General features: G+C 41.8%; 1 protein-coding gene across 1 annotated transcript in view; it reads right to left on the bottom strand.

Moving 5' to 3' along the window:
• Positions 1 to 2,424: 2,424 nt before the first annotated feature.
• Positions 2,425 to 21,370, bottom strand: part of LOC103798134 (nesprin-2-like) — a gene marked incomplete at both ends in the record, with an annotated part of 21,732 nt that continues 2,786 nt past the window's right edge. The window contains 10 exons of the mRNA XM_009070378.1: positions 2,425 to 2,532; positions 3,270 to 3,389; positions 4,995 to 5,189; positions 11,024 to 11,206; positions 13,024 to 13,131; positions 13,882 to 14,067; positions 15,504 to 15,641; positions 16,111 to 16,293; positions 16,607 to 16,747; positions 19,245 to 19,400. Of these exons, the coding sequence (XP_009068626.1) occupies positions 2,425 to 2,532; positions 3,270 to 3,389; positions 4,995 to 5,189; positions 11,024 to 11,206; positions 13,024 to 13,131; positions 13,882 to 14,067; positions 15,504 to 15,641; positions 16,111 to 16,293; positions 16,607 to 16,747; positions 19,245 to 19,400 (1,518 nt within the window). The remainder of the gene's footprint in view (positions 2,533 to 3,269; positions 3,390 to 4,994; positions 5,190 to 11,023; positions 11,207 to 13,023; positions 13,132 to 13,881; positions 14,068 to 15,503; positions 15,642 to 16,110; positions 16,294 to 16,606; positions 16,748 to 19,244; positions 19,401 to 21,370) is intronic.

Here is a 21,370-nt window from a genome sequence, read left to right as displayed (position 1 = left end):
CGGGGGCGGCAGGTCCCTCTGCAGCAAAGCACAGCAAGGGACGTGGTTAGCGATCTGTGTCTATCGTCCGACCCCTCCCCATAACACTGCGGAATGATCAACGGTCACACAGCTCTGTCACCCTGTGCCCAGGCTGGGAAAAACAAAGGAGGAGGAAAAAGGAAAAAGCAAGGGAAGCTCGGCAGCCAGACTACTCAAGAGCTGGTGTAACAGGTTTCCAGGCAGCGATTTGCATTTGCACGGGTACACCTGAGCTCACAGGTACACCTGAGCTCTTGGGTACACCTGAGCACAGAGGTACACCTGGGCAGAGAGGTACACCTGAGCTCACAGGTACACCCGAGCTCACAGGTACACCTGAGCTCTCGGGTACACCTGAGCACACAGGTACACCTGTGCTCTTGGGTACACCTGAGCACACAGGTACACCTGAGCATGCAGGAACCAATGACTCACCACTATCTAGCTCTGCCCTGAGGAGCAATGTTTTTCTGTGGGAGCTATGTGCAGAAGCAATGCAGTGTGAAGCTGCAAAGCAAGCTGTTGGGCAACGCTTGCAAGCTAGTTGCGTGTGTTCAGCTCCTACAGTTAAATACGCTCTCTTCAAGCTCTAGCTCACACAGAAAAAATGGCATGTCTTTAAGCATGTCTTGTGTAATTCATCTTGTGTGCCCTCCTTTAAGAAGCAATACTGCACTGTACCCTTCGGTAAATAGGGAAGTCCAAAGTGCTTAGAGATAATCAGCAGTTGCTTGGAAGGCTGCAGGTGTGCGTATATACCTCCACACATGCAAACACTGGTACTTAGTAAGTAAATCAAATGCAGCACCACAAGAACAAACCTACCTGTACACTCTCACAGCTCTAGAGCACACATTCAGGCAATTGAGATGATCAGGGGTAGTGCACAAGTTCCATGTTAAAATGAAATTTGGCAGAAAAAGAGCAGGAACAAAAGCATTGTTTCAGCTCTCAGTGTCATCACATGATCACAGAATAGTTTGGGTGGGAAGGGGCCTTTAGTGGTCACTTTGTGCAACCCCCCTGCAATAAGCTGGGACATCTTCCACTAGATCAGGATGCTCAGAGCCCACTCCAACCTGACCTCGAATGTTTCCAGGGATGGGGCAGCCACAACTTCTCTGGGAAACCTGTTCCAGTGCCTCACCACTTTCAGAGTAAAATAGTTCTTCCTAATATCCAATCTAAGTTTACTCTCTCAAGTTTAAAACCATTACCCCTCATCCTATCACTGCACTCCCTGAAAATCTGTCCACTTGGCCAAAAGCCACATTCTCTGCACGTGCCAGAAAGGCTGTGGTAACCCAGAGGGAGCTCCTGTGAAAACATGTACAGGGCTCGGGCTGCAGGGAGTGCCAGAGCCTGGCGCTGGCACAGGACAGCAGCAGAGACCACAGACTTGTGAGGCGTGACCTGTGGACAACCTGCTTGTCCTGTCGGGGGGGCTGGCAGAGGAAGCCGAAAGGTTAAGAAGCACCAGGGACTCCGAGGACAGGACTGACTGGTGGAGCCACACTCTACCACTCCTGAGGCCAATGTGCCAGCTCGCCACACCACAGGGAGCGCAGGATGTCCCACCCTCCTGCCACAGGGCAAAAGGAGGAAACCTAATCAAGGGGGGGAATGGAAACAGGTTTCTGTTCAGGGTAGCAGCCGAATCCCCTTCTGGCCTGCCTCGCCTTCCCAAGTACAATAGGTATGAGGCTCTGGAGCCTGAGGGTCAGGCAAATGTCAGTGTGACAAAATTCAGACCAGGTTGGAGGGGTCACCCAGGGTACACCCTGCATTGTGGCCACCTCAGTTAAGGAAAAAAGGATGGTAGTTGTCATTAGTGACTGCCATCTGAGGCAAACAGAGGACCCAAAACACTGACAATTCTAGGATTCTATGACTCCACGTGCTGAGGCTGCTCTGCCCCCAGCCTGCTGCTCCTGGCCTTCCTGGAGTGTCTCCACACACTCTTTTGTATATAACCTATAGACTGCTGCACACTCTTGTCTTAGCCTTTGCATATCTTCCACAAAGCAGCAGCTTCCAGATAGGAGTGTCAAGCTCCTTAATTTCTCCTTTAACTGCCATTTAAATATTCCATAGTTGATGCATGTTTACACCCCTTTGAACCCCTCCATTCCTGCCTCTCTGAATGCCAGAACCTTACTTCCTGAGAATACTCTGCTCTGTTCCCTAGCAAACTGCATTTTCAAGGAGCAAATAAAAATCTAGCATTGCCCAAAGCAGCAATATTAAGAGGCTCACAAAGGGTTGCAGCTATCCTACCATATCATACTGTAACAAACTTCAGAAGCACAGTCGTAACAAACCAGGGCCTCTGCCCACTAGGTAGGTCATACAACATACTTAGAAGGTCACCTTGTTCAGCCTGCTTCAGGCCTTCAAACTCACCATAGCCAGACTGCCATCACCTGTGCCAGGGCCTTCAGTGCTCTCCAAAATTTGCACAGATGTTTCTTCACCATGTTTACTGTGTGATTCGATTATTACATCCTCATCCTGTAGAGAGAGAGGCAACAGTGGAAACATTTTTATCATTCACCTAGATGTGTACTAGTGGAGATGTGGCAGTTAGGGACATGATTTAGTGGTGGACTTGGCAGTGTTATATTTACAGTTGGACTCACTGATCTTACAAGGCTTTTCCAAACTAAATGATTCTATGCTTCTGTGATCCATTGCCTTGGTGTGCTAGAGAAGCCACAAAGAGCAGCAGCTACTCAAAATACTGTGGTCCTGACCTGACAGTAGTCACAGAGAGTTTTGTTATGCCAAACAATTGCAGCTATCACAACGTTATTGAGACACAATGAAGAACAGAGCAGACTGGCTCCAAAATTGTAGCTGATTGCGTGTCTTAGATGCTGATCTTCTCCTATACAAAGAGAACCTCTTCAACAAATCATGCCCCGTATTTTAAAGGAATTAGGGAAATAAATTGTTGCTACCAAATGTGCATTTTTATCTTTGGGGCTTTTCCAGGCTGGAAGAAATAAATACAGAATCACAGAATCATATAGGTTGGAAAAGATCCTTAAGATCATTGAGTCCAATCAATATGTGCAACAGAAAAAGAGATTTTAAATGGCAATACTTAGTGTGATATGGAGGATCATCATGTCCTGCATTTCTACAGTTCTCTTGCTTTGCAGACTTCAGCAATACCTAAGACTTTGGCAGATCTTTGCCACAAAGATGAGTTCCTATCCCCATGGAGATAAACCTGAGTGCACTACCTGAACAATGCCATCTGACAAGGTATCAGAAGACCAGGAGGTTGCACTGTCTTCCTTGTGCCTTTCGCCATCTCTTTCTGAAGGCCAAAAGCTTGCATCTTTCTCTGTGGCTGTACTTCCCTTTGAAAACAGTAACAGCTCAGCTTTAGTTTATGAACAGAAAGGTCAGATACTCCTTCAGGCAATGTAAAGTACTGCAAACTTCTAGTAACACTTTGCTCTGTTTCTCTCGTTTATCTATCTTTGTTGTGTTTCCCAAATCCCACCTCTTCCCTTGCTCCACAGCTCTGCTCAAAGATCAGTGTCAGCTGGATGACACTGACAGTTTTCCCTAGAGATCTCAGATCATTCTTTTGTCACACTACTTAGAAACAATCTTTCTCCTGTCTCGTCCCCAAAAAAGTCCTGTATGTAAAACAATCCTGCACTAGTGAAGGTGCAGAATCAGAAACCTTGAAGCTGAAGTGCTTGGATCAGAATAAAGGCACCACTTCTATCCAAGCTGTTTGGACTTCTTTGCACTGTCTAGCCATGGAGCTTTTTTCCAAAGCAATTAACTCCATCATGAAACTTTATTCCCAGCTTTGCTCCTCTGCCGTTCACCCGAGCATTCAGACTCCTCAGCTTCAGAGCAACCTGTAGGGCACCTGTAGGAAATCTATCTTAACCTCATTCTCAATAGCCTGATCATACCCTTTTTTCCCTTAAGCTCAAACATACAAATGATTTTTGCTGTTTCATGTACATTTCTGCATTTCAGAGGCTAATTCTCTCTGAAGCCCATCCCCACATACAAACATTGGTATTTAGGCCCACATTTTGCCACTAACACTTCCACAAAGGGGGTATTAGTATCTAAGCAATCCCACCCAAAGCAGGAACACACCTCACTGAATGAGATGCTGAGTAATACTGGCACTGGGATATCAGTAGGCTGGCTCAAGTGCAAATTCTTAATACTCTGGAGTGATAACAGATATTTCAACTTGTTCTGAAATATTTCAGATTTACACATTTTCCATAATTTGCTCTCTGACAAGATCTTCTATCTTACATACACAACTCTATATATAATACATATGGTGAACTCACCTTGTTGTGGAAAGAAGAGTCTTCTGATTCCTCATCTAAGGAAGGAAGAAGAGATACCACTCCTCTTTTTTTCAGCTACAAAAATACACACAGAGAGACAATCCAATTAATCATGGCAAGAGCAGCAAAAGCCTCTTCCCTTCTGCCTGTAAACCAAAAGGAGTTACCAGTTGGGGCCCACTGCTGGAGAAGCACCGAACATCTACCACCCTACATTAAGCACCTCTGAAAACTGGGACTTTATGCTGTTAGGTTTCAATATCATAGCCCAAATAGGGACAAATTTTATTTTGCTCCATGAGAATAATTTATTGAAAATCCCAGAACAACTGATTACCAACAAAACTACACATCGAGCATTTTGCCACTGATTGACACAAACTTCATGTTGGATCTGCTCATGCTAAAAAATAACCAGAGGCACATTTCTCCCACCTCCTCCTAGACACAGATCACACTCAGCCCTTCTGAGGGGGGGGGCATTCGGAAGCACAAAGGGGAGGAGAAGTAGTTTTGACTCACAGCTGCAGGGGTACTCCTCTCTCACATGCCACTCCTCTGGGAGGAAGAAGGGTTATTTACCTTCCCTCTTTGGCTCTCAGGTAAGTGATCACAGCGTGGTGCTCCACTTACCTGCTGACCAGAAACATCAGTCCCAGTGAAGTCACTGTGTGCTAACAGGGAGGCTGTAGGTTCATCTTCTGATTCAGGCACTTCTTGCTGTAAGCGCTGGTGAAGCTCAGACATGGAATTCTTCATCCCAGAAAGGATATCTTCCTTTCTTTGGCACAGCTTTATGATTTCTTCTTTTACAGCTTCCATTTCTCCCTAAGAAGCAACAACATCTGTAAACATCCACTATTCTTACTTAACCAAACAGTGATGTAACAGATGGCACCAGCAATGCATCTTACTGGGACTGGGGCTATTTCCCCCTTTTCCTTTTTCAGGGCTTTGGGACAGTTCCCCATTGTCACTGCAGGAGAGGTCTGGATATATGCAGAACACCAGCAACAGATTCAGCTCAGGACACCACTTGCCACTTGTTGGTAGTCTGGAAGAAGATGTGGCAGGCTGGAACTGATTCTAACTAGGTCCTGCATACCCATGGGAAGATGAGTTTCCTTGAGGACAAAGGGAATGCAGCTGGGTTACATTACAATGTGTGTCAGAGCAGGTGATGTTACTTCCAACAACCTTCCCTGGGAACCTGACACTGAACACTTAGGATAGCCCTGATGAGGGTGAAGACAGCAATAAGGGTAGCTCAGAGCTGAGCCTCTTTTTCTGAAACTGGCCTAAAGAAAGGAAACAAACCACTCTGTGGGTTTTAGAGACATGGCTAGGGCCAAAACTGTCCCATGTCTTTGAATGTGACATTGGGAGCAATGGTACCAAACAAAGTACAAGGAAAATATTTAATGTTCTGCGTGGATTAAACAGCAATCCAAGTAACTCTGCAGTAACAAAGGGGGAAGTAAATCTGTCTTAGTCTCCTTCCTGGCCATGACTATTGCTCTAGCCAGTGTTCTGCCCTTAGTTTTCTGCTAGGGCTTACCACCCAGCCTTCAGGTGAGAAAGAAAGCACAGCAAAATAACAGAGTAAGACAGGGCAAGGAACAAATTGCCCTACTCCCTTCATTACTCAAAAGTGCTAAAGCTCTTTGAAGCATTGTTCCTTGCTCAGAAAACTGAAACCGACTAAATATCCCACTGCACACTGGGCTCACTTGTTCTGAGCAAGCTTTGATACTAGGCTTGAAATAAGAACAGCATTCTCCACACCATGCTCTGTCATTAATGATGTTGTGCAAGTAATAGTCTGTGACAGATGAAAGCAGTAAGACTGCTGGTTCTGTCTTAACTACAGCTTCTTCTGTTAATAACTCTGGTGTGGCTGCATGACATGGAAGCTGGAGGCAGGACCTCCAGCAAATTTTCAAAGGACATGGGAACTCTGCTCAGACAAGCATGTGTTTTCCTCTCGTAGACTCATAAACACAAGACAAAATCTGTTCCAAAGGTAGAGGCAAGAAAAAGGTCATTGGAGTGAAGAAACAGACACCCATGACAATTTGGCATATTTTTATATACGCCCACTAAGAACAATGCATCTCTGTATTTCACTGCAGGAGGAGACTTCCCAGCATACATTCACCAGCTACTGTTCAGCCATAAACTCCTCAGAAACCAAATCTTTATCAACATCACTTCTTTATCTGAAATCCCTCAATAAGATGGGCAATTCCACTGCACTTCTATTCATGCAATACTACAATTCTGAAACGGGTTTTCTGCTGAAACAAGAGCTATTAAACAGAAAATCCTGTACTCCGAGACAAAAACAACTAAGACCTGGGAAATGAGTCATGCTTAGTACTACATAAAGCCTCCAGCATCCAACCAACTGACAGCAGAACAGCTATGTACTTAGGAGTGATTATAGTTATTAGGCAAGTACAGTGGAAGTGTATTAACTTTATGGTGACTGACTACAAAAAGCTGAGCATTTCAGAGGCCCTTTATAAATAGCTATTACATTTAATTAGTGATTTCCTGACTTCTGCTGTGCTGTCCTTAAACATGTCTTATTTTTGCATTAAATAATCAATTAATCCATTACAGAAAGCAGCCAACTGCAGGCAGAAAAGCAACATGCATTTATCAGTTGAGGAAAGCAGAGTGTGGCAATGAGGACAATGAGTATATATAAGGAGTGTATTATGAAAGATATATTCAACTTGCAAACTAATATCAGTTGTAGTTAATTGCCACACTATGGCTTCAGTTGCCTGCTTGACTGTGCTAGGGAAGGGCAGCAGACTGCTATTTCTCAGTGCTCTGCACCATGATTAGTGTTAGTCAGGATAAGTAACAGACAAGAGAGAGAAAACAATGAAACCCACCTCTGGACAATGAGCCTGTGGCTGATCTCCATGTGATATTTCAACCAAGTGGTTCTGTAAGAGTTGTTTCAACTTTTCAATTTCTTGCTCACATTCTTCGGTTTTCTTTACAGTTTCCTGTGAAATAGTAATCCTCATAAATAATACTGAATTAAGGAGTACAGAAACACACTAGTCAGGAACGCAAAAAATGGAACTGAGGAGTACTGAGACCTCCTTCACATCTGTAGGTATGTGTAACAGAAACTGTGTTCTGCTAACTTTGCACAACCCTATTCTAAGTTTATTATTCATTTGCTAAAGACAAACAAACTGCTCTACCCACAAGCCAAAGTGCGGTGGAGTATTCTGCCTACAAGCACATCCTTCTTACTCAAGGGTAGAACTTTGAATTTGGCTACCAAATTGAAACGGAGCATGTTTCATCACATTCATTGCAATTTATGAAAGGCTGGGGAAAAAAGAGAAATTACGGGGTTTCACAGCAAGTTAGGAAGCCTACCTGCTTTTTAATGTGCTCAAGTCTTTACTGCCAGCCAGTTGTGCACTGACCAAAAATGAACTGTGCTGTGCCCTAGGCAGACACTGCAGCTCAGAGGACAAGTCAACCACAATATCTGACAATTTGAATACTAGCTACAAAAGTGATAAGTATTCCCACCATGTGCACTTCCTCTTCTTACATGGCTTATAGGGAAACATATATGTTACAAACAGCCAAATTCACTTTTACTCATTTGACAGTGACAGCAAAATCTCTTCAACCCCCAACCTGTACCGTTCATGCTGAAATGGGCAATCTCCCCACACACTCATATTTGTCAGTCACAGCCTGTCATGATGTCTCAAGTAATGAAGAAGTTGTTACACCTACAAATCAGAATATTTTGTGAAAACATTGACTACGTACAACATGTGGTGGCTCAGTGTTTTCTGACCCACAGACTGAGAACCTAAGGTCTATTCCTCGGGTGTCTGCCAAAGGTAATGAAGAAACGATGAATTCAACAGGCTTGAACTTACTACACTGAGAGCAGCACCTGAACAACCTGACAGGTCAAAAATCTCACTGCACAGTGTGCACAAACTCTGCCTTTCAGAGCAAAGAAACTCTCCTGTTAGGAACAGTAGAAGGGCCCTTTCTTCAGTCACTTCTTCATAGTAACACTCCCTCTCAAGAAAATGCAGTCTAATAGGGTTCTAAATAATTATTATTATTTTACTTACAGGTTTTAAAAGTAAGAAAAAATTATTTTCCTCACTTAAAAAAATAAACCCAAATTGAAGAGAAAGATATTTAACTGTGGCTTATAATCTTAATGCCATAGCTAAAGAATCGGAGGAGAAAAGAAAGAGTAGGTCTTCTCATGCTCAGTTTTAATCAGAAGGTAAAAGACAAGGGAGATTCTGTTACCCATACCTTCACTTCCACATGAACAGGACTGTACAGTAATAGGTTAAATGAGTACTACCTCAAATTTCCTTGACTATCTAAAGAACATATGTATTTGGTAAACAGACTCCAGTATCTTCTGTCATGGGTTGATATGTGAATGCAGTCAATTGCCTGAAGATAACTCATCTGGTCCCTACCTTCCACTCAGCAACAACAAAGTCTGATTTTATCCTTTGTTCAATACACCATATTATGCCATATATGTGGGACTGAACCTTTTCCTACAAGTGTTGCCTCTGTTTTGAGTTATTTCCTGCTTAACACTGGCTCTTTACTTTTCATATTGTGGTAACACTAGCAGACCTACCCATGGAAAATGTCCATCTGCCTTTAGTGTATTTGTTTTGGAAGAGCTTAGTGAAAATGAGCTCAGTAAATCATCAGATATGCAAATACTGACACTTTCTTGCACAAAAAAAACAGTAAAAGCAGGTGTGGCTCTTAACTCCTCTTCCTGATGACGTTATTTAGGTGTGGTACTTAACAGGCCATAATAAAAACCAGAGGACAACGTCCAACAGAGGTGTAAGTCACCGAAAATCCTACCCCAAAGCATTTTCTGTACCTATAGCAGGTTTTGTTTCTGTTATACTTCTTCAGGTGTTACGCTGCAACTTAATTATACAAAAGTTACTCCTGCAATATCCCATCGCATCATCCACAGCAAAACACAGGGCAAACTCATCCAAAGACTAATCCCCCGGGAAAAACACCCTACATATATATTTGTACAGGAATTCACACCCATTTGCTTTAGTCTCTATCAATACCCTTACTACCCTTTTAATGCAGCAGTCAAAATACCATCGTTTAATAGCTTTATCCTTTGTTACATCTTAACTGGTGCTACACTTGTATTGTAGCACTGCTGCTCTCAACCCATTCAGCAGCACTGGAAAATCTCTTTTGAACAGCTTGATGTCCCAGCTGCCAAGAACTGCAATTTTTTCAATCTGTTTTCTCACAAAGAAATTTCGCTCAGCTACAGAGTGTTGGATGTCTACAAGATAAAGGTTAATGCTGAGCAAAAAAAGGTTACAAAAAAAAGCTTTAGGAAAGAGGAGAAAAATCTTTAACTTGACCTATTGCTCCACACAAAGCAGTTAGAAGTGTCACGACAACAATTTATAATTGCAAAGCACTCTGTTTCTGAGACTTGGGAGTGTCTTGAAAATTCTCAAGTGTTTGATCTGGTAACTCTGAAAAGGGCACGTTACCACATCCATTTTTCAGACATATGAAATTGTATGGACTACAAAAGGATTGCAAGGATCATACAGATCTCACATAGTCATTGCTTTTTCCTGACTCCAAGCATGCATTAGTCATGTAGCACGCTTAAGTGGCACCTCTTAGTGTGATCCTCTTAATCTTACAAACTGAAAATCAAAGATGGACATTCACGTTTCAGCTGTCACTTGTGTCTGCCTGGCCTTGGAAATACCCAGTTAGATGTTCTAAACCACTCTGCTTGCATGTAATAGGTTTGGAAAACCAAACCAGCAAAGACAACGTAGTATTTTTCTAGGTGCTGCCATCATTCTGCCGGGAAATGGATGGGTCACATGAGAATTTTCATATGTCTGCTGACATGGGAACACACGTAACCGAACTCCAAATTGCCTCTGACCTGGGCAATGGGGCATGAGCAGGCCCTGAATTAAAACCTTCCTGAGCTGGTACAGCCACATCGCTCAGTGAAGTGCTGCAGAGATACTACTTCAGGCCTGGAGCTGTTCCATAACCCTTACTGCCCCTGAGTTAGCACTGAGCTCCCAGCACTGCCTTCTTCTAGGGCCATGTGTCACACTAATGCTGTTACATCACTTCTGTTTCCAAACCTGGTTTGGCCAATAGCATCTTCAAGCTCCCTGTCACATGCTGGTCTGCCTCAAAACAATGAATTAACCAAGACACAGCTGTAGGAAATGGCCACTTTCCTGGTTCACTGATTTGGATAGTAAAACACCTTCTACTGTCAGCAATATATATCTGATGGTTGTCAACAAGAATTTCCATGGTCAAGATAAGTTTGAGGACACAGACCTTGCAGATGTGAGCACCTGCATCTAACACTGGACTTCAATCATGTAGTGTACAAACCTGGGTCACAAGACACCTGGGCCTTCATTTCTTCAATGATAATACATACGGTGTCAGCCATGGCTGAGTTGGAAAACTGAAACGTATTTCAAGACTATTTGGTGTGCTTTGTTGCAGTATCAAATTAAACAGGAAAAAATCCCCACAGAACAATAGAATCCCCAAAGCATGACACAGAAGACACAGGCATCAATTACCTCCAGTAGGTCATTTTGTTCCTTAGTAATTATTTCTAATTCCTTCAATTCTCTCAAGAGTTGCCTTGCTCTTCGGAAGACTGAGAAAGGTTGCATTTTCACTCCTGGTAGCTGAAGTGCTACTTCATAGGACAGCATGTGAGCAATAGCCTTCTGCCGGGGACCAACATGCTCAAGTATAACCTATCAGGGTACAGGATAGATGATGGACATGATATGGAGTTGGAAAAATCAACTTGAAAATTTATACTATGCTCATGATGTGCCAAAGTTCTCTTTGGTGAGTTTCCCATTCAAGAAGGAAGAATATTTCAACCTTGGAACAAATAAGTGAAAATCCCCAGTGAGGTTGTCCAAAGCAAGACAGAGAAATAATTCATTTACAATTCTGTTTTTCCTGCATATACATACATGAAATTTGCACAATGACAGAAAGGTCACACTCTAATTAGTTACTATTTAAGTGTATCATTTCAAACTCGAGCAGCAGCAGCAGCAAAGACAGTTAAACTGGTGCAAACCCAGTTTACACACACACAGTTTACAGCCACCTTCATCAGTCTGGGATGAACAGAAATGTGCAGTTCCACACCACAATACATGTTTTACGAAAGACTCAGCAATTAGCTTATGAAAGAGAGTGGCAATACCAACTCAACTTCTTGGTTCTCCTAGAGAAATATGAAATCCTACTGGGAACTCATTCAGCTGAGAACTTCAGAAGTAAAAATGCATAAATCCAAACCACCTCTGGGCCTTCTAATTACTAACATTCTCATTAACTTCCTTCTCAAGAAGGTTTCATTTCAAAACGCTCCAGCTGGAACAGAGATGCTTATTCTCTCATTCATGAACAGTCTGTAACAGGATTTTTTTGTAATCAGTGTACTATCCCAGCTTTGATTTCAAATAAAGAAGTAGGTGAACATTATTTTCCAGAAGAAATATTACTTCAGTTTTTCCAGATAATGCTATTACAAAATTGTTCTCTAGGTAACAAAACTACAAAGCTTTGTAATTGAGACTTAGAAAGCTGTGAGAGGTATGATGACAACTTTGTCCCTCACCTGAAACTGAACCCATATTTTTTGCATTTCAGACAGATAACACTGTGGACTGCATGTGGTATGAAAGAAAAGATATCACAGTGCTTTGCTTTGGAGACCGAGTAAACACCTGGTCAAGGCACCTTTGCAGTGAAGTTCCTGCCCCATGAAATCACCTTACGGTAAGTCACTTCGGCCCATGTTTCCAGAAATATCTGCTAAATCTTGTCTCCAGTTTTGGAAAAATAAGGCCTAATTTTCCAACTTTCAGATTACTGTTTGGTGCTAGTAGATTGCTGTGCAGCAACTGGCTCTGAAAGTCAGGCCATAAACTTCCCCAAACATGGAGACCCTCAAATAGAGCAGCTGTGTCTGACAAACACATCCTTAAATTACACCCTTCAGTTCTCTGTGGGCATGTTCTCAATAGTTCTTTAATTTCAAATGTTTTTCTGCAAACCATGACTGTGCTTCTTGAAAGGGTCTCCTAACAGTCTCACCTTTGGTGATATATTGATCAGTTGTCTTGGAAGCAAACTGGATTCCATTCAAATCAAACTAAAGCAGAAGATACTGTCCAGAAGAGCATTTGAAGACACTCAGCTACTAATGGGTGTCAATTCTACAGGATCAGTCCAAAGTAAGCCCTCAAGACACATACAGCACAGATAACAACACTTACGTACCACCTGTTTTGCCCTATCAATGTGCACCTTATAGATTATACTACTTGCTACTGTAGAAACATGTAGCAGATACCACTACTGAAATAATACTTACAATTGTTGACCTGACAGTTAAAATTTATGTCATGCTAACATTTCAAGATCACGTACTAAAAACTTGTTCATGGTGGTTTGCAGTCACTAAACAGCCTTAAGCTTCTGCAAGCATACTTATGCTAACTTAGGCATAAATACATAGGGGAAAAAACCTATAGAGGCTTTCACAGACCTGCCCATGTTTAAGTTGGTCTTTAGCAGAAAATTCTAACAGGAGTGTCTTCATTTCTGCAACGTCCTTCTCAAACACTTTCACATGAGATTCAATGGCATCCAATTCCTAGATTTTGGGAACAAAGAGTATTTGTAGATAGCAAAAATACCAAAGGAAGCTTGCATTTTCTGTAGAAACACTGAAAAACAAGTGCAGTTCGTGCAGGATATGTAATGGTTGCTATCACTTAAAAGGCCAGTTATTATAAATTATGTATCATCAGGAATTAAGTACCTATGGTCTCACAGAGTCACAGAATAGATTAGGTTGAAAGGGACCTCAATATGTCTCTGGTGTCTGTGAGAGCAGGTTGTTTGGTGCCTGATCCTGTTGAGATTTGAGTACCTCCTGGGATGGAGATGTTACCCCAACTTTGGGCCCTGATCTAGCGTTTGACCAATCTCACTGCAAAAAATCCTTCCTAGTAAGTAGATGTCATTTCTTCTGTTATACCTTAGGTCTGTAACTGCTCACTCTTCTCTGTACCCCCCAAGAAGACTCTGGCCCTAGCCTGTCTATAGTCTCCTGTTAAGTGGCAGCAGACAGCAGTAAGACCCACTCCCTAGCCCACAAGCTGTCTCTTCTCCAGGCTGAACTGATCTTAGTTTCCAGCCTTTCTTCCTACATCCAGTGCTAATCCTGAACTTCACAGCTAAATTAGTTACCAAAGACCTTCTGATGGCTATTTCCAAACAGTTAATTTCCTCTCTTGGCACAGCCAACACACCTTTTTTTGCTATGGAGGTAATATAATCTGTATTTCATAACATATGATGAAGCTCCGATAAAAGGCACTTATGGGTCACCCAGACTTACATCAGCCACATGCTGAATCCGTGGAAGAATCTCTGCTATCTCCTGCTGTAAAGTTGCTACTTGACCATCAATTTCACTTAGCTGTTGCATCACACTGTCTGTTTCAAGGACTGGTGTCAGCTCCTCAAGCTCCACAAAGACATTGTGCAGAAGATTTTGCTTTTGCTCTGAGTCTTCCAAAGCCAACTGGAGACAAAAAAACAGCTTAGTTTGATCCATCAATGGTGAACATGAAAGTTTTACAGAGGTTAGGACCAGAAGGAATCAGTTTAATTTCCTGTATGTCATTGACCATTGCACATACTCCCAAAAGCTTAACTCAGACTAAGACACCACTCCTATAGGAACAGAACCACTGCATCCTGCAGGCAGAAAACACACTGATGCCATGATTTTAAGGGAATCAGTTAGATAAAGTAAGTCTACATGAGCATGACAAAAGGCATGAAGAAAATGATTTCAAACTCAGGGAGATGTTTGACCCAAGAAAAGGAAAGTAAGAGATCCAGGAAAAGATCACTCTCCAGCTCCTGTGTCACAACTGACCTCAAGTAAATGAACAAGACATGTCAGCCAGACACCCAAAAAGGGGTTTCTGCACACCAGCCTGCAGACAGCAGATGTAACAAAATGCTCCAGAAAATATGAGACCAGTTGTTCACGATGGGAAGTTTCTTCCCATCTCCTGCAGCAAACTGAGTTTTTGGATAAAATGCACTGAATGTCTTCATGAAGAACAGTAAGGGTTGCAAGAAATGCATGGGATCCATTTGCCAGAGTGGCTTATGAAGGAAAGGACTGAACGCATATCTCCACCCTAATGCAAGCCCTGGGTGCATTTCTAAATCCATTGGTTTCACAGCCCAGAACACACAGAACATTCCAAATCACAAACACAGAAGAAAATGAGCTTTTGTCACAAAAAATGTTCATAGGTTTTGGAAATCACAATCTCCCCATTGTGGCTACATGCTCTGTACTGTTTCAGTCCAGAATGGCCATCTACTTCTTGTAAGGAAGTCTTACTAGTTTTAATCCAAAACCCTATGTTCAGAGCACCAGCTTTCTCTCCTGGCCGCAGCCAAGGAATGGATGTATAGAAAACTCAAATTTTAAATACAAAATTGTCAGAAATTCTCTTGGCACTTGTCTGGCCTTGATCTTCCCTATAGTACTGCAAACATTTGATTTTTCAAATTACTAATTAGAACTACCTTCAAGATACAGTAAGGACAGCCTTCCAAACCACAACTCACTTCAAAGCTTCCATCTAACACACGGACATCAAAATACCACTTTGCCTTTGTGGATCTCACAGCAATGCAGAAAGAACTGTGCATATGCAGTCTGCAAAAACTAGCTGCAGCCACAGGGCAGCATTACAAAAAACAATCACACATTTTTGGAAGATCGATGTACCACAGTTCAGCACTTTCACAAGACAGATATGCCCAACATCAAAAAGTATCTATATTCCATGAGCAGCAATGACGACTATTTTTCACTTAAAGGATTTCCTGAAAATGGCAAATTATTTATGTCAGTAAGACGTAAGAATGGAAAAGTGCATCTGCAGAGAGCAACCAGTTCTAACAGGACCATATATCTGCATCAACACTTACCTGAAGGTCATCAGCATGTTTGCGTAAGCTCTTTGCAGAGTCATTTTGAGCATCTGCTCTTAGCAAACAGTTGGTGCTTTCTATCCAATCTTTCACATTCTGCAAGAGTTCATCATATTTTTCCATCTTGTTGGCAGCCTAGGAAATGACAGGATTTTACAGAAAGGCACAAATGAATTGCTGCACATTGCACAGGATAAATGCATCTAGGGACAAGATTAAAAGCATACCGGATACATTTTCAGCATGAATTAGTATGGTGAAATAAAAAACAATTTTCCTGTAACAGTTTCATGATTTCAGGCTACCTCCTCTAATCAAAGGTAATTTTGGTGCTTCCATTTCATGGGGGCATTGTTACTTAAATAGACAGGCCATTAAGTAGAGTCATAGAGAACCATCTCAGCACCCACCCAGGGGCATGAGTTCCCCATCAACCATGATGCAGAGCTGGTCCTTGGGAATTGCAGCTGGAGGCAATGTTTGCCACTCCAGAAACCTTAGCTACAATAAGACAATGCACTTTGTGCAGACTTGTGACTTTGTATTCATGTGACAGCCTCTGATGATGTTTTATGCAACTAAGAACTTCTACACTTGCACCTACCTTGTTTAGAATGGCAGTTCTGCGCTCAGCAAGCTGAGAGACCTGCTGGTACTGCTGAAGTGGTGTCACCAGGATATCCATCAACTCCTGTGCATAGCAGGAATTCTCCTCCACTATATCTTGCACTTCTGCATCCAGTTCATTGAGTTTGTAATGCCAAAGGTCCAACATATCCCAGATTTGCTGCATGTGGAGAGGGGGGAAATGAAATAAAAGGTCAGGCTCAAAGATAACAGCAGTATTACTTTACTTCATGTGGGTTTGCAAAGATTTTGGTGCTGATATGACAAGAACAGAACACTCTGCATCTACTAGTGTGATTCCCAGTTAAAAAAGCATGTATTTTCCTGTCAGAAAGAACTGGTAAATATGCACCAGCTAAATGCTTGCTTGTACTTCTTTTACAGACATAAAACGAATGGAAGACCACTTTATGCTAAACCAGGCTCTGTAGAAACAACCACATATCTTTTAACGTATTTTTTTGCAAGATTACCTTCTGAACATCTTTGGCTTTTGCAATGTTTTCACTCTTTTGTTGCAGCATCTTTTCAATAGCTTGAAGGCCATTGTTAATAGTTTCTGCTTTCCTTTTCAACACATACTGAGGAGAGCTCTGCAAGACTTCAGAGCTAACCTGTCAGAGCAAAGAGGGAAGGACAGTGGAGATTACAAAGACATACTTGTTTCTGAGCACCACCTCACCAAAACATTCAAATTCTATGTTTCTCTTGATGAGTCACTTAAAAACCCAGGGATGGAATTACATTTGCAGGGAAAAGCATTAACATGAGCAGGTTCAGCCTCTACATGGTGTTCCATAATTGCCTCTCAATACAAAGTCACTGGCCCAGAAAGGCAATCCCTCAGCAAACAAGCAACAAGACACTGCAGCTCCCTGGGTGCTTCGCCCCAGCTGCCCCAGAGGCTGCTCAGGCTGCAGACTGGAAAGGCTCACAGTCAGATTTGTGCTGCAAGAAACCCAGAATGACACCTTTATGTCTCAGCTGACAGCTATGGCTTCATGTAACAAAGAAGGGAACAGGGAAGTGCATTGATGTACAGTGAATTTCTAAATATAGAGATTTACCACTAAAATAAAAGGCTCTGAGGCCCAACAAGCATGCAGAGTTTAATTTCACTCTGCAGAGCCCGCCAGAAATGAAAGACTGGTACACTGGAGGACCTGCCTTTCTATGTAAAGAGGAAAACTCCAAGTGAGCTCAAGTTGAGTAACTGCCTGAGTACAGGACTGAGCAGCACAGCAAGCTCCTAGGTTACTGTGGACTAGATGAAGTGCAAGGCGGGAGAAAATCCTAGCTGTTAGCCCAAAGCCACATCTTTTCTTACTAAACCTTCTAGCTGCTAGGGTCAGCCAAGCACCAGGAAACTGTTAAACAGGGCAGGTGCTTTGTGTGCTTCAGCCCTGGGACCCAGGGGGCATGTGCACACTGAACTGCTTTATGCTTCCTTAATGCAAGAGGGGTTTAGTCTAGGACTTATTCTAGTTTGAAGCTCCTTATACTGAAATACTTTATTCTTGTTGTGGGAAGAGGAATGAAGATAATTTTTAGTTAATAAATTAAGTATTAATTTTTATTTCTTAATTCTATTAACATTTTTATAGATCCCAACATGTAGGGTCAGACCACTATAAAAGTACCATTAGTAAGACGTTGTATTGATAAAATCACTCTAATCAAAATAAATATGTGGCAAGAAGAACTGCAGTGCTCCTCTCCAATGCCCATGCTTAGACAAAAGAAGCTACGAAGTCCAGTCTGCACTGTGCCTAAGACTCCCTGCAGAAAGGAATTCAGATGGCAATCTCTGAACACCTGACCATTACTATTACCCTGAACTACACCAAACATGAAAAAGTATTGATGGCTGTAGTGCTAGTTTCCAAAATAGAAGAGAATTGTGTATTAGCAATGAAACACACTTGGAAACGAGAAAGCAAACCAAGCACTGACTTCATGCAGTTCCTCACAGAAAACTGGTGCGTCTGTCAATGCTCTGGTCATCAGCAGGGCAGGATTTTAATTTCAAGACTTCTTACCAGGATAAATTTATTATTTATGGCATCAAAAGTAAAATATATTTTAATTTTTTGGTTAGCAGATTTAGAGGAAAGCATAATGTCATTAAAATATGACAAGTTAACTCAATTAAACACATGTTGGTATCTCCCTAGTATGTAACCAGCCTGACCTCCACTTCCGCTAGGATTTATTTTGCTTCCTAAATTCATTTTGAAAAATTCCAAGACAGTTTATATTGTTTCCATGAACGTGAAAAGCAAATGTTACCTAGTTTCCAGGATCAGTTCTTTCACTCCCCTATATAATTTGTGCATCGGAATAATCTTTTATCTCGGTAAATGAAACAGTAAACCACAAAAAACAAAGCATAAACACTGTTTTACTTCCCTTCTCCTTCTCTCTCCTACCCAGTTATTGGTTCTGAATACACTGGTTCCATTTGGAAACAGAAACTATCAAGTTAAGCAAATTAAAACTAATAAGCTGTAGTTAATATGTCACTCAATATTTAATGCCACACAAAATGACTGAATAATCTGATAGACAGTAAATGGATGTCAAAGCTGGTTTATTAAACTTTTGAATTGTATCAAATTAACTAAGATTTAGCTTTTAAAATAGCATTAAACATCATTATTTCTGCAACAACCAAATTAAAGCTTTTATTTCTTTTTAAAAGCAATACAAATTAATAAGAAAAAATGATGATAATACCAGTCTAAAATCTGCCCCCAAAGTTACAGTACTGCTCCATTTCTCCTTAGTGTTGCGTGCATTTCACTGTTTATACCCCCAGTAGAGAGAAAGCATGGCGAAAAGCCTGATGCAATGTCAGCTGTTCAGATCCCCATATCCTCCTTTAACAGACAGGAAAAATATTCTATTCACAGTGGTTACTGCAAGGTTATTCTAAAATGAGAGTTACCAGGAGGAAGTTTTCCTCATGCATACATTCTTGCTGAGAAGAAAATGCAAATGAAAATAATCAGTGCATCGAGTGGAAATTTATGGTTACAACACTCATCAAACAGTGCCGCACCTACTTACACATTGTAAAAAGATAAAGATGAAAATTTCATCAACGTTTACCTTCTCTTCTAGATCTTGCAGTACTTTCTTGCAGTCCTCCAATTGCGTTTCGAGCTCTGCAGGAACTATTGTATACATTTCAGAATACTTGATCCGGAGTTTCTCCATGATATCCTTTAGAGCCTGACTCTCTCTATCAATCACACTCTGAAGCTCCTACAAAATGAAGAATAACTTCAGCAGTCTGACCTAGTCCTTACTGAGTGCACGAGCATGTGTGCACACATGCACAAGTATATACACATACACACAGAATGTGTCATATTTCCTACCGTGAGCATATTTGGAAAGTTGCTTTTTGGGATATCACACCTAACTTGACTACCTCTGCAAGCACATTAAGATTCAGAAATACTCACTCATTTAAACCAAATGATGCTTTTCGATCTGTCAATCAATTAAACTTGATACTGCTCCGTGTCAGCAGCTGACGCACTGCTGTGCACGGACAGGTACCACGACCCAACCATTTGAAGTGCTGCTGTGGTTAAATGTTAACCTCTGTGCTCTCCCTTTTGCCACAAGTGCATTTTCCCTTTGAAAGACGCTTAATAGCCAATGTCCATTCCTTCATTATTATAAACAACACAAAGGCCTCAAAAAGCAACAGGTTTCAGGCTGAAGTGTCTGCTTTCAGGCAATTACGCAGAGCAGCACAGCGGGCTCCTTTCAAAACAGTAGCTTCCAGTTCTGCATGAAGAATGTACGTTTTATGAGATAAAAGAAACTTGAACAACTGTCTACAGCCTGTGGCCTAGAAATAAAATCCGATCTAAGTCCTCTTGCAGAAAGAATGAAGAAACTCATTTGTTTTGAAGGTTTTCTAGAATTTCAAGTTGGAAAGTTCTGTCTGCTTGCTTTATGGTTCCTTTCCCCAGTGCTCAGCTGTTTGAGAAACTCAAATGTTAATGCAAGTTATTGGGAAAAAGGATCTAAAGCTCCCACCAGGCAATGAAGGACATTAAAATTAACTGCCTTTTCTTTTTCAGTCAGGACCAATGGCAATCCATTTACTCCTAGTCTTCACTTCGGAATCTTTTTTTCTCACACAACACACAGAAGACAAATGCAAGAGGCTGTGATTGATTCGTTTCCTGTCACCCCACAACAACTGGGTCTGACACTGAAAAGGACAAAACCCCATGAAACAGCTGTGTGCCTCATTCCCTTCACAGCTGCTGCCAACCAGTCCAGTGCAGACTGTGCCAATGTTTACAGATCCCCAGACTTGAATCCTTTACAGTATTAGTTTCCAAAACAAAGCATGTCTCTGCAAACTGTTTTCTGTATGTTAATGCATGTTCACATTTCACAGATTATTTAGCTGAAAAGCAGATGCCTGTCAAAACTGTTCCTTTTTTTTTTTCCTGAGGGACCAGATAATACCAATTCTCCCTTGCATATTCATAGATGTTGGTGAGTTAAAACTTCTGCCACCCAACTAACCTAGGTTTGTCATCTGGAAGTGAAATAGGCATTTCGTTCAATAAATGCAATGGAGCCCCAAATAATGTTACAGATATTATAGACACTAGGCTTTTTTGGAAAGAGGGACAAAACTGCCCTACAGATTATGGTCACTTGTGTTTGCATTAGGTAAAAGGAAAGAACTTTTCAGTCCTTTCAAGCTGAAACAGTCCTGCTGTAACATATGCTACAAAGAAATCATTTGATGGTATTGCTGCTAACATTTGCTTGTGCCAGTGCTGTCAGGAAGCTGAACAAGGTCTGAACTCACTTTTGAGTGAGTTTTAGGTGCTCAGAGCAGCACAGTTTGAATGTGAAGGAAAAAAGCAGGCATCAACCACCTGGGGTGGTAACACTGAAGTGTTAGGAATAATAGCATTTAACAAAGTCAAGAGATGGCAGAAATCCACAGACTGTTGCAGAGTTCTGGTTGCTGCTGGTGGACACTGTGGTCCTGGTAACCCCTCGATGTGGGACATCAAATCCAGAGCATCTGAGGCTGCCCTGGCTAGGTATGCAGAGGGGTAAAGTATGCAGGATGAACACTCACAACCCCTCCTAAAAGGATTGCAAGTGGCTGTAAATTTCTCTGCAATCCAGAAATACTTCTGTGACTCCTCACTGATCCACAGAGAGGGAAAGGAACACAAACCAAGGAC

This window comes from Acanthisitta chloris, unplaced genomic scaffold, assembly GCF_000695815.1.
Source record: "Acanthisitta chloris isolate BGI_N310 unplaced genomic scaffold, ASM69581v1 scaffold1532, whole genome shotgun sequence".
Taxonomy (NCBI): domain Eukaryota; kingdom Metazoa; phylum Chordata; class Aves; order Passeriformes; family Acanthisittidae; genus Acanthisitta; species Acanthisitta chloris.
The sequence above is the reverse complement of the archived record's forward strand: the minus strand, read 5'-3'. Positions and strand labels throughout refer to the sequence as shown.